Here is a 12023-nt window from a genome sequence, read left to right as displayed (position 1 = left end):
AATTTTTCTGTTTATTGTTATGAGTTACTTAAAAAACTGTTATGTTGCACTCCACATAATGTTAATTGATCTTAAAATTTAGTATGAAATGGAACATCAACACTTTAAAAAAATGCAGTTGGTATGCACTTCTCCTTGTCCCTAAAAACTTCTCCCTATTTTCACTGGAGGGAGAAGTCACTTCTCCCTAAATTTTAGGTCTAGCGTGATCGCTGGTTATCAACACTAGCAAAAAAGTGATGCTGTAAAGTTGTCAGAACTCTCTAGTAATAACAGTGAAGCCTTAAAGTTATCAACACTAGCAAAAAAGTGATGCTGTAAAGTTGTCAGAACTCTCTTTGTTATAACTGAGATGCCATTAAGTTGTCAGCACTATCAAGCAGTGATGATGTAAAGTTGTCAGTAATCTCTAGCAATAACAGTGATTTTAAACTTGTCAGCAAACATAAAATGTTCAGCTATGCTTTTTGTTAATTTTTAAAGCAAGGCTCAATAATCATTCAATTTTTTGAAAAAATACCCCAAAACTGAAAAGCATTGTAATGCTTTTACTCAAAGTGGGCTAGGAATTGCAAAAAAATATAATTTTGAACGTATTTTCAAGTACATCTCTTGATTATCTTTTGTGTATCTTTCTACTTTAAATGCCCCAAATGATCTATGTACGAAATTCATATTTTATGTTTTTAGGCTATTGTACCTCAGTGGAGTTCATTTAAACTAAGGCAGGGCTAGGAAAATAAATTCTATATGAATAGAAATGCTTAAAATGTCTTTATTTACCCAGATCTAGGTGACTTCCACGCCACTTTGGTTATAGCTTTACATGCATCAGGTCGTCCATCTTTCCCAACTTTTGCTGAAATAAAATACATTGTTACTGTGTTAATCTGCCATAATCTATCCTTCTCAACAAAAGTTTTTCAAAGCACCAAAAGGTTCCCTTATTTATAACCTTTCTTAGGAAGTGATAAAAATCAATTCTTTTAAAACAAGTATATTACAAAATAAATATTAGATCAAAACTGATAAGTGTTGCTCTGGCAGAAGGAATATATCTGTCGTTTCTGTTGTTGTAAAGAGGTTTATGCTCAAAAGAGGGTCGGTCTCTTAGCGGAGGTTACATTGAACTTACCATGAGGTGTGATAATACTGACTGGTTTCCCTTGAGACTTTATATTCCATGTTAACAAACTACCATCTGTATGACTGGACATAAACTGTTTACCCTCATGGTGCCATGATATAGACCGCAGTGACTGAAATATACGTCAAAATATAAACGATTGATTATGTTTTCCTGTTTATGTTTCCATAAATTTGAGAGAAATACCTCAAATAATCAAAGATTGCTGACCAAATTATATATATCAGCATTGAAAGATACGTAAGTTACTATCAACCAATGCCGTCCCTGTTGAAAATTTATTTGTATCATACATGCTGAATTTTTGGCCAAAATCTTCATGAAATATTGAATTAGCTGAATTCTTGATAATACAATTTGATGAATTTATCTATGAAATTCTAAATATGGTAAACCTTTTACTTAGATCATCAACTGGCTAAATTTTGAGTCCAAATCATCTATAAATACAAAACTGGCTCAATTTTGGACCCAGTTCTCACTTTATATAAAATACACTGATTTCAAGTCTAAATTTATTTCATGATTCTACTAATCATTAGATAAATTTAATAACTGTTAGTAACTAACTGTATGACAACTATACAACATGGACTCAAAAGATACACTGACACAATCCAGAACCTAACAGTTAATATACTTTTCTTATTTTCTTAATCATCAATTGTATTGGGCAGTTGTTTTAATTTTTAAAATCATCAGCATCAGTACCTTTTGGAAAACTTTTTGACTTTGTTGATTCTTTGCTATGACAATCACACAAAATAATAACCCCAGTTTCAAACAAAGAAAAACTACAAAAATATAGTTTGCTTATATTTAACAAAACAAAATTAAACAATAATCGTCAAATCATTGAGCCATCCGATAAAGAACTTTTTCCCAAGTACTTAACAATATTAAGGTCAGTCTAGAAAACTGACCAATATATTTCTAAGCCAGCAAAATTTGTTACGATGCCATGTCTGTCACCTATCTAAGTCAACAGTCACAATTTTTCTTTTTCCAATAACATGATGGCCAATCAATATGGTGTATAGTGTATTACAATGAGCCTTCTTTTGAAGAATGACGGCCATGATTATAAAGGTCAAGCAAAATATGTCTCCTTATTTCCAACAGACAGTAACTTTTGCCACTTACACTTCACTCCACACTTGTATAGTTATAGAAGATACTAAATTACATTTAGAATTTTCAATACCAAGGATTCGTATTAAAAGAAAATAGACTTCCCATAGGACCTATTATTTCTTGCGTGGATACAAGAAACGTATGTTTTCTTTGGCCTAAGAATCAACAAGTATTGAACGCGTTAGGTGAGTGACAGGGCAACATTGTAAACAACGATATGAAACAATAATACTGCTTAAGTGTATGTATAATTTGACAATAAAAGGCAAACTTTGTTGTCCTGCTATTGTCAATGAATACCAATAAAAGCAGAGCTGTGTGTACAAGCAATAATGATTCTCGAGATCTTTAGACACAATGACTGCATTCATGCCATAAACAGATTTATGGTAATACTTCAAGACGGTAATTAGAAAATTGCTTTTCAAGCCGCACAGTTCACCATTATTCTTTTCTATCCCTCGCAGAGAAGAGATTGTTTTTGGCAGAATATGTAGAATTATATTTCCTAAAACAGCTTGCTTTTATAAAATGACTTAATGGAAGTCTATTTCTATAATCTGTAAAGTTCTCTTTTTATTTTTGGCAATCGGCTACAATACAGATGCAATTTTCCATATAAAACTTAAAATCTGACCCAGATTTGTCAAGTACAGTTTTTCCAAGATAATCGAAAACAGAAAAAAAGGAGATAAATTCTCTTTTAAGAAAAACAAACATTTTTATATACTTGTGTGTGTGAGACAGATTTTTTTCTCATCAGCAATTCAGTATAAAGAAAACTAAACATCATGCAAATGCTGTGCAATTTATATCAACAAAGTTTTGTTGTACAAATAACTAAACATGTTAAATGTTACAGCCAGAATTTTTCAAAATTATATTTCTCATATTAATGATGACAATGCAATGTTTGCATTAAATTAGTCCTGAAATAAATTCTGATCTGTTTGGTTTCAAAATCAAAAAAATCAATTTAAACCAAGAATACAATATAACTTCAGAATGTTTGTTCAAATGCTTTGAAAGGGGAGCATTTATTAGAAGATGTAAGATGAGTGGGAGAGATATTTAAGTATGACACACAATCTCTCCCTTTAAATAATTAAAAGCTGTCTATATAAGACAGATCAACTTTCTGAACTCATTTCTTAACTATTTATTCATAAACTGACTTCTAACAAATTGCTCTCATTAGAAAAAATTTGATAAAACTCCTGATTTAAATATTGAAGCATTTGTATACATTACAGTTCAGCAAAAGAAGGCAACAGTAAATTTTGCTAAAGCCAGTGATATTACGGTTCCACAAAAGAAAGCAACAGTAAATGTTACTAAAGCCAGTGATTTTGCTGGCGATCAAGGCTGGCAGATAGCACAGTATTCTAAAATTAAGCAAAGTTTTTCTATTAAAATATCAATTAAAGAAAGGGGCCATCTGATGCTTCAGTGGTAAAAGTCACTTGACTGACAGTCTCTTGCTTGTCAGGGAGGAGGTTAGAACCATGTTATAGATATTGAATATTTTCAAATCACAAAGCTTCTCAGCTATGTTTGTTTGCTTGTTTCATTTTACGCCTTTTCCCAACAGTATTTCAGTCATATAATAGGCGGGTCGTTTCGTAACCATCGTTCCTGGAGAGTTACACCAATACTAGACTACCTTCCTCTAGCTAAACTACCAAAGCATCTCCCGGAGATCGAACCCACGCCAGAGAGGTAACTGGATTAGAAGTCATTGACTCTAACCCCTCGACCACGGAGGTGGTTTACTCAGCTATGTAACAGAAAGTTTGATGATTCCACCTACTATCCTTTTGTCTCTACAATAATGAAAATTTAAGTCCAAGGACTTCCTCCATCAATGGCGTTATAGTGACCATACGTCCTCGACCTATAATATCTAACAGTATCGAGCCTTTCCTGGGTGCTAATTCTTGTAGCTTAATGTTCAACCTTGAACTTGTTGTTAATGTAAAATATAAGGCAATATATAAGGCATTTCATATATAAAATCTTGCAGCTGTAAGTGTAGAGTCTTGTCAAGACTTCATGGAAGATCAAGATGCTCTACTTTTCATACATATGGCAAAAGCAAAAGCAGAAATGTTAGGTCCCCTCCTACTATAGCCACAAACACTCAAAATGGAGGAAAATATGGAAGAACTAACCTCAGGTGCTTGGTATCTGCAATCTGCTGTTTTATTTTTGAGGTCCCACAGGACAATGGCTCCAGATTCAAATCCTACCAGTAACTGAAAATATATCAAAATAAAAATGTCATAAAAGGACTAAATTATAACTTATTATAATATATAATATTACTTGTATCATCAGAAAATAAGCAAAATGTCAATATGATAATCTCTCTGTTAATAACTTTTCCATGTAAGTCTATCAGGAATCAATTTATGGGGGTGTTTTTATCTCCATTTACAAAGTCTCAGAATAATGGTCAATGTGTATATATATTTTAACAAGTACATATTCACACATTTATACACTGGAGAATACTCCAAACAGAATTTACATTTTCTTCCAAAAACAGAAAATGAAATAAAGTTGAAAATAATGAACATCTAAAACTATCAATCAAGTGTTAAAACAAAATTAAAAGCTGTCAAAGGACAGCGGCTTAATTGTTGAAAGAGCCAAGAAGAAAGCTCATAATGGGGAATAAGTCAATGAAAATCCATGCCAGAGTTACAACTGAGGCTCTAATACAATGAGCTTATATAACTATTATCCGAGGGATATTTTAAACTTTCAAATGCATACCTTAACAGGTTGTGTATATAGAACTGTCACAAAAAAAGAAAGACAATTGTGAGTGAAGTTACAAATGAATACCACAATTATGTGGTTCATTAGAAATAAGGTTGCTAGCATTGTGTATCATTCTGTTTATTTAGTTACTATTTATTTAGAATTAATGGGCACTCTGCCTTGAGCTGGTTTTCCTGGATAACTAACCAGTAATTACCAATTCCTCTGCAAGTGACCAACTACTTATCAAACATAATTTCTGAATCAAATGTGAGAGACAAAATTAATTAATGACCATTAGACTTAAAAAATTTCAATATTGACACAAGAAAATTACACCAAACCATTGACCCATGGATTACTAATCTGATGCACTCCCTATTGAGCTATAATAATTGATGGTGGACAATGCAAAATCTTAACCAAACGTTATGTCAAACCCATTATTCTTCAAATTATCCCTGCTAAAATCTATCAATACCAACTCAGCTAGCATTATGACCTTGACTATTTCTGACAAAGTCTGGCTTTCTAGTTGTCAAAGGTACATCAATCAATGACAAAAACAGTAAAAGTTGAGTTTTTTGACAATTCTCACAGGTCAAAGTAAAGTTTGATACTATGTTACATCTCATCACATTAATTACTTACATTAATCTACTTAAATGTTAACCGATGTTTTACCACACTTTCACTCAAAAATTACAGTTTTACTCAATTCAACATTGGTCTTTGTTAAAACGTTGTATGAATAATTCGGTGTGCACCAATGTTGCGTTGCCGTGAATATAGCTCCTGAAGGAAATAAAAGTTTACGATAAAAGTAAAACGCATTTTCAGAAATAAAGACACCCTTTCGATTCATGCAAACCTAGTTTGCTTTTACGAACCTAGTTAAAAAGAAAGACAGCAAGCATCAGTCCATGAACTTTTTAAACGTACCTCGTAAGTGGCAGTAAATAATATTAGCTCCTTCATAATTACAGTAGGAACATTTAACATCAATATTCTGTAGATAAAAATATCACACTCTCTCTCTCTCTCTCTCTCTCTCTCTCTCTCTCTCTCTCTCTCTCTCTCTCTCTCTCTATATATATATATATACATATAAATATATCTATATAAATATAATAACATTTTATACGTTCAAGATATTTGTGAAACTGACAGATGCAGAGTCCCACTACATCTGTACTGATTTAGAAATAAATGTTTTAACTCTAGCATATGATATAATAATTGAAAGGGATTTAAAACATATCATTCTTTCTTTAAAGTGATGACAATAAAAAAAGTCCCGACAAGAACCATGAAAAGAGCCTTAACAAACTTTAAAGCGACAGAACCATAAAAATTGTTTGAACCATAACACTAACATATTGTGCCCATCTTCATTTGATCCTCTTTCCTAGTGCTATCAGTATAATTCTGTTATATTGAGAAATTTGTTTGTTTCTTTTGGGACCAGCTACTAATCTAACATGATTTCTAAATCAGCAGTGGGAAACAAATGACCATTACACTCAGTGTCTTGAGATAAGATTGTCACAGAGAAATTTTGCCTCTACAAGAGACCCCTTGATCTCTTAATACCATTCTCACCCTATTGAGCTTAGATGGTGGGAAAATGAGTGGACAAGAAGTTGGTATCAAATAGAATAAAGGGGTAATATAATTGATCAAAAAACTGCAAACATAAAACATTATATACAAATATTACAAATATTCACAAAGTGTTGCTTCTAGTGAAGGTACAATCCCAGTCCACTGTTGATAAGAAATTCACAGTCTGGACAAGGAATGATCAACAGATAAAAACTAAAAGGCATCAAAAGGAATGAAATTATCTGACAGCCTGAGATTTCTAATGAACCAGAATAATTTAACTACATTAGTAAAATGTGCAGCCCTGCCTGATATTGAATCTTCTGTTGAAATTGTTTTGATGAAGTCCTATTAGCAAAGTGCAGGATGCTGGATCAGTAGTTGCATGAATACTGTTAGTAAGGTAACATTTTAATATCCATAAAAATGTTAACTTGATTTGAAAGATTCTATGTTACGCAAACATAAAAGGCATCAGTATGATCAGTAGCATTCAAAATATCTTGGTCAACTGACCCCTTAAGAGGCCTCCATTGCCAAGTGCTTAAGGTCGCAGACTTTAATTCACTTACCCCTCACCACTGTGGGTTCGAATCCCATCAGGGACACTGACTTATTTCATATATAGGAGCAAATTCCATTTAGCTAAATATGAAAGGTTTGTGGTTCTACTTGGGTACAGGCTTGTGCCTAAAATAATACAGGGAGGAACACTTGAGTACGTCTTCCTTCACCAGTAAAGCTAAAAAACATCTTATAACCTTTTCAGTGTCAGTTTGTCTTAAAACCAATCAAGCAACAAAAAAAATCAATTTGTAAAAAAACAAACAAATACACTGCGAGTTAAACAGTAAAGCCAATCTGATACATTAGTTCATATGAATAACATATTTTGAGTCGACATGGGATCAAACCACTCTCCCTATCTCTCTGATAATTTTCTTTCTTTTCTTACTATCTTTCCCTTTTTTGGGAATATATAAGGGTAAAATACATATATATCTTTGCCAGCCTAATTTTGACTATGACAAATCTCATTAGAGAGGCCTCATCTAAGTTTTTCGCCCACAAACACCAATCAATGATCAATGTAAACAAACACTGTTCTCAGCTTTCAACTGAAGGTCAATACTTCTATCTATGTCTTTAATTCTCTCCGTTTAATATCCTACAAGAGTTGTTAAGTGAAAGTAAACCACCATCAAAGGCTCATTTTAAAGATGGTATTGGACATGGTACTAAAAACTATACATTTCGAAAATCATGATCAATTCATGTCAACTTTTTCAATTATGTTTTGTTTATATACAAAATAATGAAGACATTTAATTTAGCTATTTTATTGTTTTTCTCACTTCATAATGTATTAAAGAAATATAAACGTTTCATAACTATAGACTCAGTCACATGACTTGATGTCAAGGTCATAAAATAACAATCATCAATGTCAGTAATTGAATGCAAAAAAAAAAAATAAAATAAAAAATATTGTCACATCTAAAACGAAACAAAGATATTCATCTACAATAAAAATGGTGTGGTATTGCGTACTTCTGTGTATGGCCATGAGAATTTTAAATAAATTTAATCACATGAAGATCCAAGTGGTAGCTATAACAATCAACACATTTAATGAAAAACAGCCAAATTGTGTCTCAGGAAAAAAAGAGATTATCTCAGTAAAAGTGGCAAATCTTGATCAATACAAGCGCGCGTTGTCTTGCACCATGTTTTCTCTCATATACAGCTTGTAACATGTGCCGTATATAGGGTACAGACAAACTTTTAGTCAATACTATTATACGATAAAACCAGTGACAATATACACAAACATAATACTACAAGATAAACAAGTAACCATAGCTTTTTGAATCAATGTACTTCACTTTCATAAACTTATTTTCTAAAATTTCTCAAATTCTACTATCACTTCGGAGCAGCAAGTAATAAAAGCTGGTCTGACTACTTTCATTCAAAGGGTCAAATATTATAACAATCAAAGAAACAGATTTGTGTCTTGTCATTACATTTATATTTAGACAGCCTGATCACTCTTGATAATGGCAAGACTCAGTGTCTGTGGTCAATTTAGTAACCAATCAAGCTTGGATACATAGGTTGCCTTTCAAATCACTTATTAAAATTGACGTAAATCATTTTATAGAATTTTTAAGATAATGAAAATAATTATATTACGCTGGACAGACTATATACCACTACATGGAAATATAGGCTGGCCTGACCATATAGCACTACATGGAAATGATAGGCTTGCCCGATCATAGACTACTGCATGGAAATGATAGGCTGGCCTAACCATATACTACTACATGGAAATAACAGGCTTGCCCGATCATAGACTACTGCATGGAAATGATAGGCTGGCCTAACCATATACTGCTACATGGAAATGACAGGCTTGCCCGATCATAGACTACTGCAGGGAAATGATAGGCTTGCCTGACCATATACTGCTACATGGAAATGATAGGTTGGCCTGACCTGATATACTGCTACATGGAAATGACAGGCTTGCCCGATCATAGACTACTGCAGGGAAATGATAGGCTTGCCTGACCATATACTGCTACATGGAAATGACAGGCTTGCCCGATCATAGACTACTGCATGGAAATGATAGGCTTGCCTGACCATATACTGCTACATGGAAATAGTAGGCTGACCTGACCATATACTGCTACATGGAAATGATAGGCTGGCCTGACCATAGAAAACTGCGTGGAAAGGATAGGCCGGCCTGACCATAGAATACTACTGCATGGAAATGGCAGACAGGCCTGACCATATACTACTTCATGGAAGTGCAGGCTAGCCTGACTATAGATAACTACATGAAAATATAGGCTGGCCTGACTATATACTACTACAGCATGGAACAGTAGGCTGGCCTGACCATATACTGCTACATGGGTATGGTCGACTATATACTACTACAGCATTGAAATGGTAGGCTGGCCTGACCATATACTGCTACATGGAAATGGTAGGCTGGCCTGACCATATACTAATGAATTGAATTATAGGCTGGCCTGACCATGTACACTGCTTCATGGAAATGTAAGGCTGGCCTGACATGGCAATGCTTTGTACTATACTGTATGGAAATGGTAGAGTGGCCAAACATGGAATTTCAGACTTGCATGATTTTATACTATTTTTGCTTTTGCATTCAAGGGAATAAGTTTTATGTTACTACATGTTACCTGGGTTATAAAAGGTTGCAAGAATTGGCTGAAATAAATAACATTGCAATAAATCTTGAAGTTATGGTAGGTAAAAGGTGCCTGTCTCACAATAAACCACAATTAAATTATATAGACTCACAATAAATGATACACTGATTTTGTTTACATACTGTGAATCTAATATAGATTGAAAAATAGCTTGCAAGACTTCTTTTATGAAGTTTTTTTTTTCAACAGCTTATTCATGCAAAATATCTCCTGAAATTTGAAACAGTAATAAAAAAGTAAAGACACTAAACGATGAGTGATAACAAGATCTTTATATTCACAAATATTCTGTAATCTGTCAAGTGTAACATTTGGTGATATCACACCAGTGTATCACTAAAAATCTATTCCTTTAAAGTAGTATATTTATGACATCTATAAATTACTTTGTGCAGTATTACATACAATTATACTATAGTAAAAATGAACATTTCTTACTTTTATGTTTAAAAAAGGTAGTTGTTGTTGTATATGTTTTATCTATAACCTATTTGACAGCTATTCAAGATCTTTGACCAGTTATTTTGATAGTGCTTTAGTGTGTAAACTACAAATACAAAGCCTGCAGTTATACCATTGCTAGTTTAGTTTAAAATCTGGACTGTTTCAAATTCAAAGCAGGGAAAACCCAAAGGATACTCATTACTGCAAATCATTATTATCCAAGGGTACTCATTTCCGTGGTATTTAGTGGAAAGGTCAATGAAAAAATTAATTTAAAGATCAAATGAAATTATTTAAAGTCTGCTGTAACATTATTTTGGCATAACATTTTTTGCAATTTACTTTTTTTTCAAAAATTGACAATCCACAAATAAAAAAAAACAACAAAAAATGAAAATGTCCTTTTTAGCAAAACTACGAAATTAAGGAAATATATTTTTTTACAGGAGCTAAATTTTACGCATTCATCCTAGGGTTGTATGATATTGCCATACCACTCCTACTTCCATCATCTACGTAAGTAAGTATATAGCATATATATAGAGTATATTCAATACTATAGATTTTATGACTAAAGGTTATTTAAATATATCGCAGGGAAAGGAAACATGTATTAGCGGCAAGACAATTTAGTCCATATTACACTAACCAAATATTACTTCACCGCTGGAGTCTATTAATAAACTCCTACACAATTTCAAAGACAAGTGTCGTGATTTATATTATCATCCCCCAACTTCTCATAGTCTATCCCACACTCTGTATTGACGTAAGTCATGCATACTTCGAACCCACGAAAATCATTATAGCAACAATAAACCTTCGTAAAATCCTTCCATCTCTAGAATACCATAATCAAATATTATTGCAAGAGACTTCATCGATAATGATCAACTTGATACGTTTTTTTCTCCGTAACTTTGTCAAATTTGTAACTGAAGAGTAAAATAGCACCATAGGAAAGTTTTGTACGTCACAGTGAATTCCATACTTAGTTTTTACGTCACTGTGTCCAATATTTTTAACTTTCTACCAATACTTTTATGTTCTTACATCACCATAAATTCAATACTTTAAAAGGTTTCAAACTATATAAAAATAATTTTTTTTTACAAAATTTCTAAACAGTAAAAGTTTGTTTCCGTAACCTAAGATTTATGGTCAATTCTCGAAAGAGTTGTTACAATTAGAATGTCTTTCGTTTTAAAACACATGAATATTGCACGTCAACAGAAATAAAATGTTCCTGAACAAAATTTTTATGCTGTTATTTTAAGCACAACGTTTACAATCGCTTAGCGATGATATAATGCATTTGTCATTGCTTCTTAAGAAAATTTGGTTTGGAATAATTCTTTATAAAAATTAAAAACAAGAAACATGGCATTATGCCATGAAACCAGGTTTTCAATTATCACCATTGTAGATAAATATGTTGTATTTGAAATACAAATACAAGCAACAAACAATGTAGCTATGTGCAATGTAAAACATGAATAATGTAGGAGGAATTGCCACAGAGGAAGTGTTCATTCTGTATAAGGAAAAAACAAAGGGCCATAATTAAATAAAAAATTATTCAATCACAAAACCCTGACAATATGCCCTAAGGCACTTGATGACAAAGCCTCTGTGAAAGTTTGGTCAAATTCCGTTGAGAAATGTAGGAGGAG

General features: G+C 32.7%; 1 protein-coding gene across 3 annotated transcripts in view; it reads right to left on the bottom strand.

Moving 5' to 3' along the window:
* Positions 1-12023, bottom strand: part of LOC132735092 (syntaxin-binding protein 5-like) — a 119603-nt gene that overhangs the window by 83907 nt on the left and 23673 nt on the right. For all 3 annotated transcript variants that reach the window (XM_060721996.1, XM_060721995.1, XM_060721994.1), the window contains exons 7-9: positions 4453-4536; positions 1136-1259; positions 784-859 (exon numbers count right to left, since the gene is read on the bottom strand). In XM_060721996.1, the coding sequence (XP_060577979.1) occupies positions 784-859; positions 1136-1259; positions 4453-4536 (284 nt within the window). The remainder of the gene's footprint in view (positions 1-783; positions 860-1135; positions 1260-4452; positions 4537-12023) is intronic.

This window comes from Ruditapes philippinarum, unplaced genomic scaffold (assembly GCF_026571515.1).
Source record: "Ruditapes philippinarum isolate M1 unplaced genomic scaffold, ASM2657151v2 ctg497_1_1_1_1, whole genome shotgun sequence".
Classification (NCBI taxonomy): Eukaryota; Metazoa; Mollusca; class Bivalvia; order Venerida; family Veneridae; genus Ruditapes; species Ruditapes philippinarum.
Note: the sequence above shows the minus strand (reverse complement) of the source record. Positions and strands in the feature narration are given on the sequence as shown.